Below are 23959 nucleotides of genomic sequence, written 5' to 3' on the forward strand. Positions count from 1 at the left end.
GTTTTGATGTTCCTTTTCACAGATGATGAAGGGGCAACTCCTGTTAAAAGAAGGCGCGTTAGCAGTGACGAGGAGCACACTGTAGACAGCTGCATCAGTGACATGAAAACGGAGACCAGGGAGGTCCTGACCCCAACTAGCACTTCAGACAATGAGACAAGAGACTCCTCAATTATCGACCCAGGAACTGAGCAAGATCTTCCTTCCCCTGAAAATAGTTCTGTTAAAGAATACCGAATGGAAGTTCCATCTTCGTTTTCAGAAGACACGTCAAATATCAGGTCACAGCATGCGGAAGAACAGTCCAACAATGTTAGATTTGAAGACTGTAAAGAATTTAAAGACCTCCACTGTTCCAAGGATTCTACCCTTGCTGAGGAAGAATCCGAGTTCCCTTCGACTTCTCTCTCTGCAGTTCTGTCTGACTTAGCTGACTTGAGAAGCTGTGATGGTCAAGCTTTGCCCTCCCAGGACCCTGAGGCTGCTTTATCACTCAGTTGTGGCCATTCCAGAGGACTCTTTAGTCACATGCAGCAGCACGACATTTTAGATACCCTGTGTAGGACCATTGAATCTACAATCCATGTGGTCACGAGGATATCTGGCAAAGGAAACCAAGCTGCTTCTTGACATTAGATGTAGCATGTCTACTTTTAAGGTCACCCCTCACCCCCAATGCTGTTTGTATAAGTTTTGCTTATTTCTGTTTTTGTGCTTCAGTTTGTCCAGTGCTCTCTGCTTGAATGGCAAGATAGATTTATAGGCTTAATTCTTGGTCAGGCAGAACTTCAGATGAAAAAATTTGCATCTTCAGTATACTTTCTAAAGGGCAATCAGATAATGAATATGTTTTATGTAATTAAGAGTTCACTGTAGTGGCTTTCATTTAATATGGCTGTCTGGGAGGAACAGGGTTCCCTGGCCCTGTACAATGTAATTTAAACTTAACAGCATTTTTACTGTGTATAATATGGTGTCCTCTGTGCCAGTTTTGTACCTTATAATAGAGGCAGATTGCCTCCGATCGCTGTGGTTCTTATTATCAAAATTAAGTTTACTTGTATACGGAACAACCACAAGAAATTTGATTCTGTAAAGAATCCTCTTTAGCTGTGGCCTGGCAGTATATAAATGGTGCTTTATTTAACAGAATACCTGTGGAGGAAATAAAGCACACTTGATGTAAAAATAATTGTTTTATTTTTATTGACATGACTGATTGCTATTCTGTGCACTTAATTAAACTGATTGTGATGACTTTTTATTTGTTTACATACCTTGCTTCAAGTCTTCTCAGATGAAAGTAATGAGAAAACTGAATGGGGGAACATACTTACTTACTTACTTATCCATTATATTCTATTTCATTAGAAGTATAGTGGCAGTCCAAAAAGTACCTTTTTCCATAGACTTTTCAATCCTCACCACCCTGAAGTGCATAACTGCTGCAGGGAGAAGCATAACAACAATACAGCCAGCTCGCCCTCACTTCAGCATGCTTCTGAATGCAACATGCCACTGTTTCACGACCTAAGAGCTACACACCTTAAAAACCCTGAAGTAAAATAAAGGAATAGTATTAACATGCCATTTATTTTTTGTCTTCCTCAACTAAAATTACAGCTAACAGCAAGCTTGCTAGGACAAGCTTTAGCTTGGGACACGTCAACTATCTGTACTCAGGGACTCAGTGTAGTCCCAGAGGAGCACCTATGGGAGGTAAAATACTTAATTTCACATTGCTTGCTTTTAACTCAGTGCAGAGTCTAGTCATCATAGTAAAGATTCAAACAATGCTTTCAATTCTAAAAGTTCATGGATTTCATCCAATATAAATTAAGAGTATCTGTTTTCTTCTTTTTTTAAAGGAATGACAGGGAAGAGGTAAACGTTACACTTTTTCCACTTACAAAAAGTAATGCCCTTATAAAATCTTCTAACTAACTAACTCAACCATTTAGGGTGATCAGCTGCAGTAAACCTTGTATTTCTTCAAAATGCTGCTTCTGCCAACAGAATTTCATGTTCTCTTCTTCACAGACAGGAACTCCTTTACAGTCCAATTGTAATTCCGTCTGCCCTAGAGTAGGCACAAAATTCAGTGCAACTATTGCATAGTGTTCTGGAAGACAAAAAGGAAAGCTCATTACTGCATTATGAAAAGAAAAATGTATCCATACAGTACCACTAATTTGATTTTCATAGTAGGGGGAAAAAAAACGAGCGTTTTTGAACTTAAAACAAAAGGTGCTAATAACATACCTTCTGGCCAGTTCCTACATCTCCATTTCATGACGATCTTTTTATTTGTTAACTGAAAACAAAGGGGAAATTCCACTGAAAACATCTTTTAAAACTTCATACAATACTACAACAAACACCAAATCCTTTCATGAAAGCCCCTGTGTACGAGAAGTAATCAATGAACAATGTACACTCCCATCTTCCAGTTTATATGCCAGCACCATTGAGAATTCATTGTCCCTAGTGCCAAAGTGTAACGGCAGTAACATCAAGGACAGAAGCGTTACAACCAATGCAGAGCTGATGTCAACGGCAAGGCAACTGACATTTGGCAACACACACCCTAGTGGCAGAAACCTGAAACTTCTAGACCAAGAGTTGGGAGGAATTATACTTGTGTCTTCTAAAATCATAAACATTGCACAATTACTGTGAAACTAAAGCTTCAGCTTTTATTTCCTTTTTTATTTTCCCTGTAGCCAACTTTATAAAGTGGTCAAGTTTCTGTGAACTCAGATAAAAACCAAAGCACATTAAAAAAAAGAATGAATAAAAGCAATATTAACAGAAGTCAGTCCCAGCTTAACTTTCCTTTAACCTATAAGATTACTTACCAATTCTACATATTCACCAGTGATGTTCCCATCAAACATTTGGAATTTCCTTCCCTTTTCAGCTTCTAATACAGCAGGAGATTTAGAAAATTTTTGCACCAACTAACCAAGCAAAACATACAATAGACATGTTATTCCAGCATATGCTATCATGTTTTTAACCTAAGTGTAAAGTACTAATATAACAGTTACTGTGGTTTGTGTTTGTTTAATTGTGAATACATAGCTTTTAATTATAGCTTTCTCTTTCTCTCCCTCTCTTTCAGAGGAAGAACGCTCAGTAAATTGCTCCAAACACCTCAATGCTGATAAATTCCCCCCAAATGCCCATCTTTTCCCCCCCTCAAATCTTTAGGATAACTTCCCCGTCTCAAGCTATCCTAAAGATTTCTAGATCTCTTCAATCAGAAAAACACGGCCATGCAGGAAACCAAGAACCAGCTTCAGTTCTTAGTGGTGTAGTAGGTGTATTTTCTCCCAATGTCAGCATTTCAGATCCTAGCTTGAGATGTGACTTACATCTTTCACAGTGAAGATTCTGTACAGCTGCTCGATAGCTGTGTCAAACAGTTCCGTCATGTGCAGTGCCACAGTGGGAATCCTTACACCCAATGCCACTGGAGAGGAGGCCTGAATCTCAAAAGAAAAGGTTCCAAAGCATAATTATTAGCATGACAAGAGATTCAAAAAATTCAGTCTTCCAGTCTTAGTAAAACACCAAAATGTCCCGCACACTATCCCTTCCACTAAAAGCCTTTTTAGCACCACCAATCCTACCTAGTCTTTATTTTGGAAACAGTTCAGTGCTCCTTAGCTCTGTTCCACTCCCAGGCTATGGCTTCACAGCCCAAATCCTACTTGGACATGTAAATATGACCCAGGGAGCATAAAGATAAGCAGGTGAAAGATAACAGCACTTAAGGGCAAAGGGCGTCAATTCCCCATCACCAGATTCCAAGAACAGGATCTAAAACCTCCCAATCCTCCAAAAGTCTGGAGAGAAGGTTCTTCCGTTGTGGTATGTGACCTCAAAGTCACCTGCTGTTATTTGTTGCCTACCGAAACAACACTGCCTTCACAACAGTCTTGAACTAAATTCAATATTTATCCCACAAAAAGGATCCCTTCCATCAAGGATGAAAGTCTCATTTCATCATTTCCCCCAAAACGGCAAGGGATGCAAGGGTGGATTAACTGGCCCTCCTCAATATCCTTCATAGTTCTCCATCATCACAAGGCTGTTTAGAGCTTTGAAGCCTTCTCATTAAGCACTTCCTTCCTCCCCCTCCCTCCACATCTGCCACCAGAGATCATACCTGCAAGGTAGTCTCACTCAGTTTCCTTTTAACTGTCAATTCCTGGGTTGCCATAGCTTTGGTTGGTAAAATCATTCCCCTTGTAAATTCTACAAAGAAAACATATGAGAAATGGTTTTAATAAAGAACTTTTTCCTTTTCAGCACAAATAGTAAGGCAGAAAACTGAGAACAGTATATAAGAATATAAAGGAACTGATAATTTGTAAAAAGAATTCCTATAGCGTTTTGAGAATTTCAAGACCATTCTGTAGTTTTTACATATAAAACTAATCATTAACCCGAGTTCCACGGCAACAATTGCCTTTTATCCTTTTCTTTTTATCAAATGCCTCACTTTTATCTAGTTCTTGATAAAATAGCATAATTTCCAAATGTTGTTTTCCAAAAAGCTCCATTTCATACACCTAACTACTAATAGCTTTATGGCCTTCACTTACTGTCAAAGCCAGACACTTGGCTTATTGCTTCACCATCACCTCACAAAGCTTGGCCTCACAGTATTCAAGCCTGTGGGCCAGCAGCGTGTGTGATCTCGTAGGAAAAGTGTAAACCCCAAACCCATCTATGTCAATGCCTAGATACTCAGCAGAGTCCAAGGATGAGATGCAGACACACAAGCCCTGCTGGCTATTTTACCTGGCAGGTAACTTCTCTAATTTAGGGAAGAAGACAATAACCTCAATTCCACACAGTGAAGGGATTAAATAAGTCTCAACTACACCTGTAATACCTGCAGTCACTTTCATTCACTCATTCAACAAAAATTAAGCACCTACTACATGCCAGTCATTGTGCTAGATGCTGGAGATATAGCAGTGAACAAGACAGGCTCCTTCCATGCCTTCATGGAGCTTACAGTCTAGCAGAGAAGACAGACATCAAACAAATAATTATAAAAACAACTGACAAAATAATTATAATTCCAGAAAACTACCAACAATTCTGTAGGCAAAATGGTTCACGCTGTGTAAAATACTGATAATCACTAATTATGGTCTAACCCATGACTAGCTCTCAACCTCCAGACTACAATTTATCCTGCAGCATACAGAATTGTTTCTAGAGCTTTGGAAATCAGCCTAACTTGGGAATCCAGACCACAGTGCAGAGCATTATTTGGGTAAATGGAAAAGGGACCCTCTAGTTCACAAGGGATGCCTTCTTTACCCGTCTTAAGAGCCTTCAGGTAATCTCCAAGGGCTTCCCTGACCTTGGCGGTGCCTGCAGTTTTCATAAGATCCTTCAGTATATTCCCATCTCCTTTCTTTTTACTCACGTTCACCTACAAATCAGAAAAATACAAACCTAAGAAAAATCTGGTTTGACGTAATCTTACAATACTGGGACATATGGATGAGGGATCTGTGATGGTGAGGAAAGGGAAAGAAGTGGATGTAAGAGACGTGACAGGTTTTCTTCATATAGTTTGAGAAGATGTAAGGGGTTTTTAATCAAGGGTCCATTGACCTGGTTGGTGGCCAAATCTTGAACGGACTTCGTAGAATGTGAACCCCCCAATTTGCATACGTTTTATGTATATATATATTATATTGATGATGTAGTCCATGGCTTTCACAGGGTCTAGAAATGCGCTGTCTAGTATGGTAGCCGCTTAGCCACATGTGGCTACTGAGCACTTGTAATGCGGCTGGTATGATTTGAGATGTGCTGTAAGTGTAAAATAATATACACCAGACTTTGAAGACTTAGTACCAAAAAAGAATGTAAAATAATCTCATTAATAACTTTGATACTAATTACATGTTAAAATGATATTTTTATATTTTGGGTAAAATAAAAAATATTAAAACTAATTTCATCTGTTTCTTTTAAATTTTTTAACATGGCTGCTAGAAAATTTTAAGTTCCTTATGTGGCTTTCATTATATTTCTATTGAACAGCGCTCATCTAGAACCCCAAAGCCAGTGTAATTAGGAAAACCAAGTTCCCAACATCCTGGTCTTGGGCTACATTTTTTTGTCAGGGAGGAGAGTTGGGAAAGGGAGAGGAGGAGGGAGAGGAAAGAAAAGAGGGAAGGATGGAAGGAATGGACAGGGGGAGACAGGGGGAGACAGGGAGAGGGAAGCATCAAAATGCTGCTCTGGGGATGCCTCTGTAGTAGTCTCAGAACAAAGAGGTGTTGGTTTGAAATATCTAGTGTCCCTGTGATTCGGTTGAGTTGGGCCTGCTCCCAGGCCCCAGTTCTAATCTGAAGAGTTTGTTCTGTAATACTATTGTACCACAGGCTGAATCTAAAAGACCAGTTTAATATGCTGCTGAAACACTTCTCAGCTGATGGATCTGAATACAGCAAAGTGAAATCACAGCCCGAGGGCAGCAACCACACGTCTGAAGGTATGTCGGAGACAGCCCCACTTTTACGGCCTTTTATAACCTTTAAGAAAGGCAACTCATAGTGGCTCAGTGTAACTTAGTTTTTATATCTTGAAGGCCTTCACACTGAATCCGTTCACAAATCAAAAAAGACCCTGTATCAAACTATCTTCATTTGGAAAATATAGCTGCTGTACAAATGGTCTCGCCCCAAAACCAAGCTTTTGGCGGAAAGAGGGCACTAACTGTAAACCAAGCATGGGAGTTACATAGGCTCTATCTCCCAAGACAACCAGAAGAGCCAGTCAAAAGCAACACACACTAATTTACTAAAAAACGTGGTATAACCAAGAGAGATCACAGCGAAAAGCTGAGAATTTTCACTATTGAAGGGAAGGAGCAACGATACAGAGGAGAAGCAGCAAGATCCCATTCACCAAGCTGTGCAAAATACCTGAGCACCTTCCAGTATGTACACTGTCACGTGTATCTGAAAGGTGAATTAACCCAGTGTCACAGATGAGGAGGCCACGGAGGGTGCAGTCACCTGCCTGGGCCCGACTCCTGGTCCACGGGGGTCTAGGGCTTCCCCAGCGTGCTCTTCCTCCTGCACCACTCTCCCACCCCACGCTGCCCCCAGGGTACAGCTATCCTCCTCGGCAAACGAGCCCTCACTGCTCACCAAAACTACCGCACAAGCACCACACAGTCCGATTAACAGTTTTTCAAATGCCCAACATGTCTAACAGAAACTTGATTTAAAAAAAAAAAAGAATAGAAAGAAACTCCATCAGATACCTCACCTCAGTGTCATCTACTTCATTTTCTTCAGACAGGTTGGGTATTTCAATCAACCCCTTGTGCTTCACACCAGATTCTTTAATTATACCTAAAATGAGCAAAATACGTTCCTCAATTACAAAGTAACAGCCAGTTTACATAAACCTGCCCTGCCTAACTGAACAGCTCACCCTCCTCACAGGGCACTGCCACCGTGGGGACGAGGCAGGGCCAAGCCTTCCCCACCACACACGCGCCCAAACCGACCCTGCTCCCCTGGCCCACATCACAGGTAAGCACCCTAGGAAGGCGGGGGTAAGAACCTGGCAAGTAAAGTGCACACACGATCAGGGGCCACGTGGAAGCACGGGACTGGAGTAAACGGCTCTGTTAACCAATGTTTCTTCTTTCATCCCCCAATATTCTTCACCAAGTCAAAGCAGGAGAAAGGGCTGTCTTGAAGAGGAGTCACAAAAGGGACAGGAAGGCAAAAAGGGACACTGAGTTCTGATCACAGAAAGAGTGGGGGAGGGAGGTGTGGCCTGGGGAAGTTTGTGTGGACTCTATGCAGCTGATTTCTTTCAAGACCAGAGTGTTGACTTCAATGACGACATCAAGGTGGTGACATAGGTTATTCCCGACTTCAGTCCCCCTCACAAAAAGACCAACTAGCTGCTATCCATGGACAAGACACCACTGTGAAAATCCCAAAACCCAGAGGTGAGGCTGCACGCTCTCCTGGACCAGAGGCAGAAAAGGACTGCATTGGAAGGGTATGAGGAGTGGTTTAACACTCTGACCAAACTGCCCCTGCGCCAGGCCAACACAGAACCACGCTGAGAGGGCCCCACTGCAGTTTTTCCAGCAGGAAAAGAGGGCAGAAGGTGGACATGCAGGTCCCCCGGCACTGTTGGATGCTTCCTGGGAGGGCCGCTGGGGTCTCAACTCATGGAGACCACTGGGAATCAGACAGGGATGGAGAAGGGGGGCAGGGCTTTCAGCAACCAGTGCTCAAATCTGGATGGGCCATGTTCCTGCTTGCAGCAGTGCATGAGCAGAGCTCAGCTGGCAATTCTGCCTGATTTGGGTCCCCAGGCAACAGGCCAAAGCCAGCTGTGGAGCCCATTCTACCGCCCTACAAATTCATAGCTCCACTCAACTGCTGAGTGTCGCTTCCCATCCTGCCCATCCAGGAAGCCCGACCAGAGAACGTGGGCAGCCTCGGAACCCAGCCTACAGCCCCGCCCAACTGCTTAACACAGCTTGTGGCCTTGTCCAGATGTAGAGCCCAGCAGAGACCCCACCCCACGGAGAACAGCCTCTAGCCTCCCCAACTGCGGGATACAGCTGGAAGCCCCTCCTGACCAGAGAGCACAGCCTGCAACCTTGTTCAACAGCTGAGCATACTCAGCACCCTATGGATGGTGAAGCCAGGCCTGCAGACCTGCCCAACTTCAAGGCACAATCTGTGTCCCCAGCTGGTTACAGAACACAGCCTGAGGCAAGGTCCTACCATGAAACCCTGCCTGCAGCCCTGCCTGAACACAGAGTCCAGCCAGCAGCACCACCTGGTCAGGGAGCGTAGCCTGAGACCCCACTCAACCAGCAGCAATGGCAGAGCCCAGTCCATAACCCTGCCCAATCATAGAGTCCAACCAGTGGCACCACCCTGCCAGGGAACACAGCCAGGGTTCCACAGACTCTGCCTAACCAAGGGTAACTGCAGAGCCCAGCTAATGGCCCCACGTAACCATGAAGCACAGCCAGCAACCCTGCCCAGTCAGGGAGCTCACTCAGCAGCCCTGCTTAAACATGGAGCCCTGTCGACTCACCCAACCACAAAGCCCAGCTACTGGTAATCCCCTACCCTGACCTCAGAGCACACTCAACTGGAGACCCTGACAGCAAGCCCTGCCTGCCCATGGACACTACTAGTTGACACATCCAATAACCCAAGTTGAATGGTGAAGGTTTTTCCCTGCCAAAGCAAACCTGTAAAACATGGAAGAAGAGACCACTTACATATACACACAGATACCAGTGCAAGGAATCAAGGCTCAAGAAAAATCAGGTAAACATGACACCACCAAAAGAACCAAATAAAGCTCTAACAACTGACCCAAAGAAATGTACATACATGGAGATGTATGAACTATATGATCAGGAATTCAAAATAAACCTCTTAAAGAATTTAGTGAACTATAAGAACACACAGACAACTAAATGAAATTAGGAAAATAATGCATGAACAAAATAAGCTCAAAAAAGAAACAGAAATCATTAAAAAAAACAAAGCCAGCAAAATTCCTGGAGCTAAAGAATACAATGACTGTACTGAAGAATTCAATAGAGAGCTTCAACAGCTAACCTGACCTAGTAGAAGAAAACAGTTAGTAAACTAGAAGATGGGTTATTTGAAATTGTCCAGTCAGAGAAACAAAAAAGAAAAAAGAATGAAAAAGAGTGAAGAAACAATATGGATCTCATGTGATACCATCAAATGAAATAACACATGCATTATGGAAGTCCCACAAGGAGAAGAGAAAGAAAGGGACAGAAAGTCTATTTAAAACAATAATGGTTGAAAACTTCCCAAACCTGAGAAGAGAAATGGACATCCAGATTCATAAGGCCCAAAGGACCCCCAAATAGGTTGAACTCAAAAAAGGCTGCACCAAGACACATTACAGTTAAATTGTCAAAAATCAAAAACAAAAAGAATTTTGAAAGCAGCAAGAGAAAAGTGACTCTTCACATAAAAGGGAGCTTCATAAGGCTACAGGTGGATTTCTCAACAGAAACTTGACAGGCCAGCAGTGGGATGATATACTCAAAATACTGAAAGAAACAATATGTCATCCAAGAATACTATACCCAGCAAAGCTGTCCTTCAGAAGTAAAAGAGAGATAGAGACTTTCCCAAACAAACAAAACCTGAGGGGGCTTAATGTCACTAAACCTGCCTTATAAGAAATGCTAAAGGACATTCTTCAAGCTGAAATAAAAGGATGCTAGTTAGCATCATAAAAACATATGAATGTGTAAAACTCACTGGTAATGGTAAATATACAAAGTCAGATGATCTAATATTGCAATGGTGGTGTGTAATTCTCTTACAACTCTACATTGAAAGTTAAAAAACAAATGAATTTAAAATAACCATAACTATGAGAATTTGTTATTGGATACACAATGTAAAAATATGTAAATTGTAACATCAATAACCTAAAATGTGAGGGGGGGAAGAAGTATAAATTTCTGTATGCTATCAAATTTATCAGTTTAAATAGGGTGTTATAAATATATTTTATATACACCTCAGGTTAACCACAAAGGAAAAACCACAAAAGGTTATGATAAAGGAGTCAAAGCATACCAGCACAAAAAGGCAGCAAATGACTAAAGAGCTGGCAAGAGAGGAAGCAAAGAACATAGGATATACAAAACAGTTAGGAAAGAATTAATGAAATGGCAATAGTAAGTCCTTACCTATCAATAGTTACTTTAAATATAAATGGATTAAATTCTCCAATCAAAAGGCACAGAATGGTTGACTGGATGAAAAAAAAACAAGACCCAACAACATGCTGCCTACAAGAGACTCACTTTAGCTTTAAGGATACACATAAACTGAGAGCAGAGGGATGGAAACAGATACTTCAAGGAAATATTAACCAAAAGAAAGCAGAAGTAGCTATACTTATATTAGACAAATAAGACTTTAAGCTAAAAATGGTCAAAACAAACAAAGAAAGTCATTATATAATGCTAAAGGTGTCAATTCATCAAGATATAATAATTGTAAATATTTATGCACCTAATACTGCAGCACCTAAATATATAAAGCAATTACTAACAAAACTTATAAGGAGAAATAAACAGCAATCCAATAATAGTTGGGGACTTTAATGCCCTACTCTCAACAATGGATATATCATCCAGACAGAAAACCAATAGGGAAATATCAGCTCTGAACAACACTATACATGAAATAGACCTAACAAACATATACTGCTCTCCACCAAAGAGCAACAGAATATGCATTTTTCTCAAGCACCCACAGAACATTTTCTAGGATAAATCATAAATTAGGCCACAAAACAAGCCTCAACAAATTCAAAAAGATGGAAATTATAATAAGTATCTTTTCCAACCACAAATGTTATGAAACTAGAAATCAGTAACAGAAGGACAGCTGGAAAGTTCACAAATACATGGAAATTAAAATACTCTTGAACAACTAATGGCTCAAAGAAATCAAAGGGAAAATTTAAAAACATCTTGGTACAAATAAAAATGTAAACGCAAACACTTATGAGATGCAGCAAAACCAGTTCTAAGAGGGAAGTTTGTAGCTATAAACTCATACAACAACAACAAAAAAGAAATATCTCATATAAAGAGCCTGATATTACACATCAAGGAACTAGAAAAAGAACAAACTAAGCCCAAAGTTAGCAGAAGAAAAGAAATAACGAGCAATCTACAGATTCAATGCAATGCCTGTTAAAATTCCATGGCATTTTTCACAGAAATAGAACAAACAATCCTAAAATTTGTATGCAACCACAAAAGACCCCAAACAGCCTAAGCAATCTTGAAAAAGAACAAAGCTGAAGGCATCATACTTCCTGATTTCAAACTATATTATAAAGATATAGTAATCAAAAGAGTATGGTACTGGCATAAAAAACATGTACACAGATCAATGGAAGAGAATAGAGAGCCCAAAAATAAACCCATGCATATGTGGTCAATTAAGCTTTGACAAAGGAGTCAAGAATATACAGTGAGGAAAGGACAGTCTCTTCAATAAATGATGTTGAGAAAACTGGCAGCCACAAGCAAAACAGTGATACTGGACCACCATCTTACACCATACACAAAAAATTAACTCAAAGTGAACTAAAGACTTGAACCTAAGACCTGAAACCACAAAAGCCCTAGAAGAATACATAGGTGATAAGCTCCTTGACAATGGTCTTGGCAGTGATTTTTAGATTTAACACCAAAAGCAAATATAAACAAGCGGGACTAGTCAAACTAAAAAGCTTCTGCAAAGAAAACCCAACAAAATGAAAAGGCAACCCACTGAATGAGAAAAAATATTTGTAAATTATGTATATGATAAGGGGTTAATATCCAAAATATATAAGGAACTTATAAAACTCAATAACAAAAAACAATCTGGTTAGAAAATAGGCAGAAAATCTGAAGAGACATTTTTCCAAAGAAGACATACAAATGGCCAACAGGTACATGAAATGGTGCTCAACATCACGGAATTATACATCAAAAGCACAATGCGATATCACCTCACACCTGTTATAGTGTCTTTTATTAACAACTTATTGACCAGAGATGTATTAATATGTCTTTTGTTACCTGAACGTTATTGACCGGAGACATATCAATACATTTTTAGAGAGTGATACAATTAACATCACCTTGCAAAGTTGTTAGAGCTTAAAATTGATCGAGGGTTCATTAATTAACTTATGATTGTCATTATCATTCACATTTTTCTCTGTTAGGTTTTTGTTCCAACCTTGTGTATATTATAAATGCAAGTTTATTAACTGTAAATTTTCAAAAATGACACGTGAAATTTTGAGTGAAGAATTTTTTGGTCAATTTTATGCAGATACTTTCTCTGATTGTCTGAGCAACATATATACTAGTGTCTCAGAAGATGATAATTCTTCAGAATATAGTTGATTCAGACGATGTGAATATCAGACCAACAAAAAGACAAAAAACCTTAGTGATTGGTTGATACAGAAAGTGAAAATGAAACTCATGGTGCTGGAGAATGCTCCTTTGCTTCTACAGAAGAGTGGATTGAAGACATTTCATGAAAATTAGAAGACTTTACAGGTGTGTCAGGTGTAACTACTGAATGTAATAACCCGCAAAGTGTTAGTGACATAACAGAATTAATTTTTTTTTTTTTTGGCAATAACTTTTTCAAGTTGGTTGCTTCTCAAACAAACTTGTATCACCAACAGAATGAAAAATCATATGAAGAGTATGGGAAGGCTTTAAAATGGACTGATGTAACCAATAGTGACACGAAGAAGTTTCTTGGATTAATAATTTTGATGGGACAAATAAGAAAGTCACACTGGAAAGAATATTGGTTGACTGATCCCTTACTTGAAACACCTGTCTTTCCAAAGATTCTGATGAGAATAAGGTTCAAACAAATAATGACGGCTCTTCACTTTAATGATAACTCAGAAATTCCACTTCCTACAGACAGAATTTCAAAAGTTAAACCTCTTTTGGATTATTTTCTACTGAAATTTCAATCGATCTATATACAATCAAGAGCTATCACTTGATGAGGCAACAATAAAGTGGAGAGGGCAACTCAGATTCAAAACCTATAATCCCAGAGAACTTACAAAATATGGAATTTTGGTCAGGATGGTTAGCGAAAGTGAAACTGGATATATATGCTACCTTGAGATTTACACAGGTGAAGGAAAGAAACTGCAAGAAACAATATTATCAGTCCTACAACCTTATCTTGGTTCACAGCACCATATGTACCAAGACAATTATTACAACAGTGTGTCCACATCTGAAATACTGTTGAAAAATAAAACCAGAGTGTTTGTGGGACTATAAGAGAGAATTGTGGTCTACCAAACCAATTAAAGGAGAAATCTAAAAATCTACAGGGAGAGAAATGACATTCTTATGGAAGGGAGAAGTGATTCTTCTTATATGGAAAGACAAGAGGCTAGTCCGCATGGTGACAACTATTCATGATGCCTCCATAACATCTACAGGAAAAGAAGACAGGAGGACTGGCCATCAGGTAACTAAGCCCACTTGTATATTAGAGTATAATAAATATATGAGGGACTTCCCCAGTGGTACAGTGGGTAAGACTCCGTGTTCCCAGTGCAGGGGGCCCGGGTTCGATCCCTGGTCAGGGAACTAGATTCCACATGCATGCTGCAACTAAGAGTTCCTATGCCACAACTAAGGAGCCCTGGAGCTGCAACTAAGGAAGCTGCCTGCCGCAACTGAGCCCACATGCCACAACTAAGGAGCTGGCAAGCCGCAACTAAGGAGCCTGCAAGCCGCAACTAAGGAGCCCACCTGCTGCAACTAAAACCTGGTGCAACCAAATAAATAAATATTTTTTAAAAATAGAATCACATCAAAAACAAAACAAAACACAACAAAAATATATGAAAGGAGTTGATCGATTGATCAATATCTGGCAAACTTCAATATCCTCCAGAAAACTCGAAAATGGTATAAAAAAGTGGGTTTCTGTTTGAGTAATTACAGTTTATTCTATGCGTTTAAAGTTTATTGTAGCCTTAATGCACATAATAAAATGACTTAACAAGCAATTTTTGTTAGCAGTAGCTAGAGAATGGGTAACTGACCAGTCTGGTGAATGCAGTGGTAGTCCCGCACCTGGTGCTTCTTGTGGCATTTCTAAAAGAGCCCCTCCACAAAGATTCACCTTGTTGACTATCAGGTAAAATAAAAGAACATATTCTATATGAAATAATACCCACAGGACTAATAAAAAATGCCACCACAAAGTGTAGAATCTGCTCTTCCAGGAGAAAGCACAGTGAAAAGTATATTTGTAATAGATGTTCTTTCCCCTGCACAGAGGTGCCTGCTTTACTGCCTATCACACTCTAACGAAATAATAGAATGCTTTAGTAAGACATGTACTAAGTTTCAAATAAATACATTAAGTGAAAAAAAGTTGTTGATATTTACTCAAACGCAGGTGTTTCAATATTCACTTACATAACAAATTGCCAGCCACAGGCGTTAGTTTCTGCAAAAATCCCCCAGTCAGTAATGTGTTACAAAGGGAAGAAATAATGAGCGTTGGCAAGGATGTGGAGAAAAAGAAACCCTTGTGCACTGCTGGTAGGAATGTAAATTGGTGCAACCACTATGGAAAACAGTATGAAGGTTCCTCCAAAAATCAAAAATAGAACTACCATATGATCCAGCAATTCCAGTTCTGGGTATATATCCAAAGGAAACAATAACACTAATTTGAAAAGATATATGCATCCACATGTTCACTGCAGAATTATTTACAATAGCTAAGACATGGAAGCAACCTAAGTGTCCATCAGTGGATGAACAGATAAAGAAAATGTAGTACATAAAAACAATGGAATATTATTTAGCTATAAAAAAGAAAAAAAACTCCTGCCAATTGTAGCCACCTGGATGGAACTTGAGGGCATTATGCTAAATAAAATAAGTCAGAAAGACAAATACTATTCGATCTCACTTATATGTGGAATCTAAAAGAAAAAAATAAAACAAAAAACCAAAGTCGGTGGGCTTCCCTGGTGGCGCAGTGGTTGAGAGTCTGCTTGCCGATGCAGGGGACACGGGTTCAAGCCCTGGTCTGGGAAGATCCCACATGCCGCAGAGCAGCTGGGCCCATGAGCCACAGTTACTGAGCCTGCGCGTCTTGAGCCTGTGGTCCGCAACAAGTGAGGCCGCAGTGGTGAGAGGCCCGCGCACCGCGATGAAGAGTGGCCCCCGCTTGCCACAACTAGAGAAAGCCCTCACACAGAAACGAGGACCCAACACAGCCATAAATAAATAAATAAAATAAATTTAAAAAAACAAAACAAAACAAAAACCAAAGTCAGACTTCCCTGGTGGCGCAGTGGTTAAGAATCCGCCTGTAAATGCAGGGGACACGGGTTTGAGCCCTGGTCCTGGAAGATCCCACATGCTGCAGAACAACTAAGCACATGCACCACAACTACTGAGCCTGCACTCTGGAGCCCGCGAGCCACAACTACTGAGCCCACACACCACTACTACTGAAGCCTGCGCACCTAGAGCCAGTGCTCCACAACAAAGAGAAGCCACTGCAATGAGAAGCCCGTGCACCACAACGAAGAGTAGCCCCCACTCACCACAACTAGAGAAAGCCCACGTACAGCAACGAAAGACCCAATGCAGCCAAAAATTAATTAATTTAAAAAAAAGAAGGTGCACGGATACAGCAATTAAAAAAAAAAAAAATCCAAAGTCACAGATACAGAAAACAGATTAGTGGTGGCCAGAGACAGGGGCTGGTGGAATGGGTAAAACGGGTGAAAGTGGTCAAAAGTACAAATTTCCAGTTATAAAAAATAAGTCATGGGGATGTAATACACAGTATGGTAACTATAATAATACTATATTGTATATTTGAAAGAAAGTAAACCTTAAAAATTCTCATCACAAGAAAAAAGAAAATCTTAAAACTGTATGGTGATGAATGTTAACTAGACTTATTGTGGTCACCATTTCTTGATGTGTACAAATATACAATCATTATAATGTAATATGAATATAATGTTATATGTCTATTATATCTCAATTAAAAAAAGGGATAAAGACTAGAGCAAAAATAAATGAAACATGGGACTTCCCTGGTGGTGCAGTGGTTAAGAATCTGCCTGCCAATGCAGGCGACACAGGTTCAATCCCTGGTCCGGGAAGATCCCACATGCTGTGGAACAACTAAGCCCATTTGCCACAACTATGGAGCCTGTGCTGTAGAGCCCGTGATCCACAACTACTGAGCCCACGTGCCACAACTCCTGAAACCCACACGCCTAGAGCCCATGCCCCACAACAAGAGAAGCCACCGCAATGAGAAGCCTGTGCACCACAACGAAGAGTAGCCCCCGCTCACTGCAACTAGAGAAAGCCCGTGCGCAGCAATGAAGACCTAATGCAGCCAAAAAAATAAATAAATAAAATAAAATAAACGAAACAGAGAATAGGAAAACAATAGAAAAGATTAATAAAACAAAGAGCTGGTTCTCTGAAAAGATAAACAATATTGACAAAACTTTAGCTAGACTAACCAAGGGAAAAAAAGAGGACCCAAATAAATAAAATTAAAAATGAAAGAGGAGACATTACAACTGATACCACACAAATACAAAGGATAATAAGCAACTACTGTTAATAATTTTATGCTATAAAACTGAACAACCTAAAAGAAATGGATAAATTCCTAGAAACATATCACCTACCAAGCCTGAATCATTAAGGACTAGAAAGTCTGAACAGACCAATTATGATTAAGGAAACTGAATCAGTAATCAAAAAAACCTCCCAAGAAAAGACCGGAATCAGATGATTTCACTGGGGAATTCTACCAAACATTTAAAGAATTAACATCAATCCTTTTCAAACTCTTCCCAAAAACTGAAGAGAGGGAACATTCCCAGACTCATTTTTAAGAGGCCAGCGTTACCAGTATACCAAAGCCAGTTAAGAACACTACAAGAAAAAAATTACACGGTTACTCAGCCGTCCAGTGGTTAAGACTCTGCGCTTCCATTGCAGGAGGCCCAGGTTTGATCCCTGGTTGGGGAACTAAGATCCGCATATCACACAGTGTGGCCAAAAAAACAAAAAGAAAAGAAAAAGAAAAAATTACAGACAAATATACCTGATGAAAATAGATGCAAAAATTCTCAACAAAATACTGGCAAATTGAATTCAACAGCACATTAAAAGGATCAAATACTATGATCAAGTGGGATTAATCCCTGGGATGCACGGACGGTTTAATACCCAAGTCAAATGTGATGCATCACATTAATACAATGAAAAATAAAGATAATATGATCATCTCAATTCATGCAGAAAAAGCATTTGAGAAAATTCAACATCCACTGATAATAAAAACTCCCAACAAAGTGGGTATAATAGAAACATATCTCAACATAATAAAGGCAATATATAGGACAACCCCACAGCTGACATTGTACTCAACAGTGAAATGTTGGAAGCTTTTCCTCTAATAACAGGAACAAGATAAGGGTACCCACTCTCACCACTCCCATTCAACACAGTATTGGAAGTCCTAGCCAGAGCAATCAAGCAAGAAAAAGAAATAAAAGGCATCCAAATTGGAAAGGAAAAGGTAAAATTACCTCTATTTGCATAGCACATGATCATATATACAAAAATATCCAAGAGACTGTTAGAACTAATAAATAAATTCAGTAAAGTTTCAGGACAGAAAATCAACATACAAAAATCAGTTGCTTTTCAATACACTAACAATGAACTATCTGAAAAAGAAATAAAGAAAATATCCCATTTACAATAACAGCAAAAACGGTATATACTTAGGAATAAATTTGACCTAGGAGGTAAAAGATCTGTAGATGGGAAACTATAAGACACTGATGAACGATATCCCATGTTCATGTCTTGGAAGAATTAATATTGTTAAAATGTCCATACTACTTGGGAGATTGGGATTGACATATATACACTAATATGTATAAAATAGATAACTAGTAAGAACCCGCTGCATAAAATAAATAAATAAATAAATAAATAATTTTTAAAAAATGTCCATACTACACAAAGGCATCTATACATTCAATGCAATCCCTACCAAGATTCCAGTGGCATTTTTTTACAGAAGTAGAAAAAACAATCCCAAAATTCACATGGAACCACAAAACACTCTGATAGCCAAAGCAATCCCAAGAAAGAAGAACAAAGCTGGAGGCACCACAATTCCTGACTTCAAACTTTACTACAAAGCAAGAGTGATCAAAACAGTATGGTACTGGCATAAACAAAAGACATGTACCAATGGAACAGAATCAAGAGCCCAGAAATAAACCCATGCATATATGGTCAACTAATATATGACAAGGGAAACAAAAATACTCCATGGGTAAAAGATACTACCTTCAATAAATGGTGCCGGGAAAACTGGATATTCACATGCAAAAGAATGAAAATGAATCTTACACTATACACAAAATATACACTATACACAAAAATTAACTTGAAATGGATTAAAAACTTAAATGTAAGACCTGAATCCATAAAACTCCTAGAGAAAAAAACAGGGAAAAAGCTCCTTGATGTTGGTCTAGGGACTACTCAAACAAAAAAGCTTCTGCACAGCAAAAGAAACAATCAACAAAATGAAAAGGCAACCTACAGAATAGGAGAAAATATTTGTAAACCATATCTGATGAGTTAATATCCAAAATATGTAAGGAATCATACAACTCAATAGCAAAAAAAAAAAAAAATACCATTAAAAAGATGGGCAAAGGAACTGAATAGACATTTATGCAAAGAAAATATTCAAATGCCCAACAGGTACCTGAAAAGGTGTCCAACATCACTAATCATCAGGGAAATGTAAATCAAAACCATAAAGAGATAACACTGCACCCCTGTTAGAATGGCTACTGTCAAAAAGAGATAACAACTGCTGGTGAGGATGTGGAGAAAAGGGAACCCTCATGCACTACTGGTGGGAATGTAAACTGGTGCAGCCACTATGGAAAACTGTATAGAGGTTCCTCAAAAAATTAAAAATAGAATTACCACATGATGTAACAATTCCACTTCTGGATATATAGCCAAAGGAAAAATCACTATCTCAAAGACATATCTGCACCCTGATATTCAATACAGCATTATTTATGGTAGCCAAGACATGGAAACAACCTAAGCGTCCATCGATGGATGAATGAATAAAGAGAATGTGACATATTTACACAATGGAATATTATTCAGCCACAAAAATAAGGGAAATCTTGACAACATGGATGAACCTTGAGGGCATTATGCTAAGTGAAATAAGTCAGAGAAAACCAAATAGTGTATGATCTCATTTATAAGTGTAATCAAAAAAAACCAACAAACTCACAGAAACAGAAAGTAGACTGGTGGTTGCAAGGTGGCAGAGGGAAGGGTGGTGAAGGTGGTCAAAAGACACAAAGGGCACATATAACTTCCACTTATATGATGAGTAAGTTCTGAGGATGTAATGTATAGCAGGGTAAGCAATACAGTATTATACACTTGAAAATTGCTAAGAGAGCAGATCTTAAAAGTTCTCAACATACACACAAAAAAATTGTAACTATATGAGGTGATGGATATTTTAACTAACCTTATTGTGGAAATCATTTTGCAATATACACATATATCCAATCATCATGTTGTATACCTTTCACTCATATAATGTTATAAATCAATTATATCTCAATAAATCTGAAAAAGCTAAAATTAATATAATTAAAATTTAATTAAAAAAAAAAAAAAAAAAAGGAAGACCAGAGTATTGTCTCCTCCCCAGCTGGTCCCACTAGCCACCTCTAGGACTAACTACTAGAGGAGAAAGCACACGGGGTCAGGGAAGCCCTGTTCCGTCTGCCCTCTGGCTGCTGCCTGGGAGTTGCTGGGTCTTATCCTACAAAGGAGCTGGTTGATGCTGTGAGCTAAGGGAGATGGAAGAGACACAAGACCATGAGTTTCCTTGGGGACCTCAGAGCCCCTGTCTTGGGGAGCTGGATGTGTAAGGAGCCAGACCCTGCTATGATCCAGCCAGGAACAGCCACTGAGGGAGCAACTGAGAGCAAACCCCCAGCCAGAAGGATTCAAGGCACAAGTGGGACTGCTTTTGATGCTCGCTGAACCTTCCCTGGGCTCTGGCCTGGCTCCAGTTAGCAAGACAGCCACTAGGACAGAGGCCCAAGGACAGCTCACAGGCAGCTCTCTAACCCAAACTCTCAAGAAAGGAGCTGACACGAGCTGAGGCCCAAACACAGCACCATCCTCCAGAACCAGATCTTGCCCTCTCTCCTCCTTTTCCTTTTCCCTTTGTCTTCATATCCATGGTTATTTCAACAAATATTTATTGAGTATAGACTGTCCACCCAGCAAGGAGCCAGGCACCACGGGAGAAATTTATTCATTCAACAAACACAACGTTTCAGACAGTGATCTGGAAACAAAACCAATCAATCCCTGACCCAAAGACCCAAAGAATGAAAACAACCAAAATGTCTATGAACTGATGAACAGATAAACAAAATGTGCTACATCTATACAACAGAACGTTAGTCAACAATGAAAAAGAATGAAACATGCTACAAGACAGATGAACCTTGAAAACATTATGTCAAGTGAAAGAAGCTACTCACAAAAGACCACATACTGTGTGATACCATTCATATGAAATGTCCAGAACAGGCAAATCCATGGAGACAGAAATTAGATTAGAGGTTGCAAGGACTGGGGGAGTGACTGCTAACAGGTACATGGTTTTGGGGGAGAGATGAAAATGTTCTATAATTGACTGTAGTGATGACTGCACAACTCTGTGAATATACTGAAAACCAGGGAATTGTACACTTTAAATGGGCGAACTGTATGGTATGTGAATTATATCTCAATAAAGCTGATATTTTTAAAAATCTCTGCCCTGATGAATGGGGAGGAAAGGGGAATCCAGAACAATAATAATGTAACCATATGTAGTGTGCCAAATATCAGTGCTTTGGGGAGAAATAAAGCAGGGGAGGGAAACAGTACAAGGAAGGGATCTGAAACTGTTAAGAGAATGGAGACAGATGGCTTTACTCAGGACGCAAACCTGAAAGAGCTGAAGGAGCCAGCAGGCACCTATCGAGGGGAAGAGTGCTCCAGGCAGCAGCTCCAGGAAACGCTAGTGCTCACAAGTGCCTGGCAGATTGAGTCCAGCTGACAGCTAAGAGCCCTAAAGAGCTCTGAGTGCTGGGAGAAAGGGAAGCCCACAGCTGGTTGGACAAGGAACTCCACGTGCAGTAAGGGCGTCCAGAACTCCAAACACCAATTCAGGGGCCCATAGCAGGAGTTCTAAATATATCTGTTGAATGAATGACTAAGGAATCAACCAACTCTGCCCCAACACAGCCCCCAGCCCCACCCGTACCTGGAGGACCCTGTTACCTTTCCAGCCCAGTTTGATGTTCCACTCATAGAAGAAAATCAGCTTTCCTTTGCGGCTGCTGCAGGAAGCCTCGCCTTCCACCTGCTTCAGCTCACTGATCTCGCAATGGCCAGCCTCATTCTCCACAGCGATGCCCACCAGGAGCTCGCGGAGCTTCCCCTTGGACCAGCTGGTGGCATCCCGCTCTGTCCTGCCGAGGGCCAGAAGAAGGGCAGAGCCGTGAATGGAAGCCCCCACTGGTGTCCACACGCCCACCCTGGGGAATCAGGGTAATGCCCTGGCCCAGTCCAGATCAGCCCAATTCCTCTCAAGCAGCTGTTGGGTGGTATTTTGTCTTAAAAACACTGGTTTATTTGGGGGAAAGGAGGTCTCGAAATCTCACCTGATGGAAATGGAGGGGTAAAGCCTGGGCCACATGAAAAGGTAATTATAACTGAAGTAACTTTTATCTTAATAAGACAAATTATCAAGTGTTTTCACACAGATACTATCTCATACAATCTTCCCAAATAATGTTCCCATTTTAAGGGGTGGAAATGAGCAGAGAGAAGTCCATTAAGTGTCCAAGGTGACAAGGCTGGGAAAGGAGAAGTCAGCTCTTCCCAACCCCAAGCCAGGGAAGGATGCCCTCACAGGCTAAGGCTTTGCTCTGCCCTGGACCTGCCTCAGCATCACCTTGATGGCCTTGAGGTAGCACAGCCCTCAGAGAAGCAGAGCAGAGAACATCACTTCCTGAAGCTCTGACTGAAGAGGGAGGGGCAGAAATCAGCCCAAGCCCCAGATGAGATAGAAAAAGGATGGGTAACTAGTTAGAACTCCTAGAAGGCAGGGCTCACCAGAGACTCATCAAGTTAGATGTGGAGTTGAGATCCAAATTCCTGTTCTTTCCAATACATACGTACCACACACACACACACACACACACACACACACACACACACACACACTTTCTACCTTCATTTTAACTCCCCAAAACTTCAAGGGGCTGGGGGGGAGGGGCGGCGCGGGGAGAGCTTCTAAGGTCACAGACTGCCGAAGCCGAAGCGGTAAGTGAAGAATGACTTCTATTCCTGGGACCCAACCCAACTTTCAAAAAGAGGAAAGTGAAGTCCCAGAGCCGGTGCAGATAAGACCCCGGGTCTCCAGGATCCAAGGGCTCCCCAAGCCCTCAGGCTAAAGACGACCATCTGCACCTGTGCAGCCCCCAACCCTCCCCACTTCCCCGGCCCGGGGCCCACCACGGCCCGGGAGGCGCCCCGAGACACCCGGCCGCCCCTGCACCCGGGGCACAGGGCGCCGGGCGCTCGCAGAGGGTCCCCCCCCCCGCCCTGCCCGCCGGCTCCAGAGGGAGGAGGCCCGGAAGCCGCGGCCCCGGCCCCTGCCCGGCCGCACCAGTGCCAGTTGTTCACGTTGGTCCCGTCCTCCCGCTCCTCCACGATCCAGCGCGGGTCCCCCTGGCCCCACTTGGCCATGTCTGCGCGGCGGCGCGGCCTCAGCGGAGAACAAGGAAGGGCCGCGGAGGCGCTACGGCTCAGTCGCCGACGTTTCCGGCCTTCGAGCCCAAGATCAGAGCGTTCGCAGCGCCCAGAAAGTGCCAGAAATCCCCGCCCCCTGCGCCACCCGGCCCCGCCCGCCCCGCTCGCCCCGCTGCGGAGCTCCGGGAGAGCGGGAGCGGGGCTGGTTCCGAGGGGCGGGGGCGCGGGGCGGGGCCCGGAGGGTGGAGGGGGCGGGGGGTGTCTGGGCTCAGGAAGCCCGCCCCCGGGAGGGGGTTGGGCCCGAGGCGGGTGCGGGCCAGGAGGGGAGGGGTCGGGGCCCAGGAGACCCGGGTTGGGGGCGGCGGTGGGTAGGAGAAGGGTCCGAGCCACGGCGCTGGCGATGGGGCGACCTGGGAG

General features: G+C 41.5%; 2 protein-coding genes across 10 annotated transcripts in view; one reads left to right on the top strand and one right to left on the bottom strand.

The window, feature by feature from the left end:
• USP34 (ubiquitin specific peptidase 34) overlaps positions 1-1264 on the top strand; it is a 236701-nt gene extending 235437 nt beyond the window's left edge. For all 7 annotated transcript variants that reach the window (XM_059943258.1, XM_059943263.1, XM_059943264.1 and 4 more), the window contains one exon: positions 23-1264. In XM_059943258.1, the coding sequence (XP_059799241.1) occupies positions 23-630 (608 nt within the window). In that variant the 3' untranslated portion in view covers positions 631-1264. The remainder of the gene's footprint in view (positions 1-22) is intronic.
• On the bottom strand, positions 1147-23739 carry LOC132377174 (activator of 90 kDa heat shock protein ATPase homolog 2). 3 transcript variants are annotated; one of them, XM_059943266.1, is made up of 9 exons: positions 23460-23739; positions 22067-22257; positions 7315-7400; positions 5344-5458; positions 4175-4263; positions 3378-3488; positions 2859-2960; positions 2263-2314; positions 1149-2122 (listed from the first exon to the last, which is right to left on the bottom strand). In XM_059943266.1, exons 1-9 carry the CDS (start codon positions 23537-23539, stop codon positions 1950-1952), a joined length of 999 nt encoding a protein of 332 aa, XP_059799249.1. In that variant the 5' UTR covers positions 23540-23739; the 3' UTR covers positions 1149-1949. The 3 variants fall into 3 exon arrangements, with proteins under 3 accessions (XP_059799250.1, XP_059799249.1, XP_059799248.1); XM_059943265.1 differs by having other exon boundaries at positions 1150-2122; positions 3378-3494; XM_059943267.1 differs by lacking the exons at positions 5344-5458; positions 7315-7400 and having other exon boundaries at positions 1147-2122; positions 3378-3494.
• Between the last annotated feature and the right edge of the window lie 220 nt (positions 23740-23959).

This window comes from Balaenoptera ricei, chromosome 13, assembly GCF_028023285.1.
Source record: "Balaenoptera ricei isolate mBalRic1 chromosome 13, mBalRic1.hap2, whole genome shotgun sequence".
Taxonomy (NCBI): domain Eukaryota; kingdom Metazoa; phylum Chordata; class Mammalia; order Artiodactyla; family Balaenopteridae; genus Balaenoptera; species Balaenoptera ricei.

What these genes read in the sequence shown, in the direction of transcription:
- LOC132377174 (XM_059943265.1), bottom strand. Translation starts at nt 23,539, where the DNA reads ATGGCCAAGTGGGGCCAGGGGGACCCGCGCTGGATCGTGGAGGAGCGG. An exon ending in CCTGAAGGCTCTTAAGACGG is followed by an intron (nt 4,264 to 5,343) that starts GTAAAGAAGGCA and finishes TTTTCTTTGTAG; the next exon opens with AATTTACAAGGGGAATGATT. An exon ending in TGAGTGAGACTACCTTGCAG is followed by an intron (nt 3,495 to 4,174) that starts GTATGATCTCTG and finishes TTTTCTTTTGAG; the next exon opens with ATTCAGGCCTCCTCTCCAGT.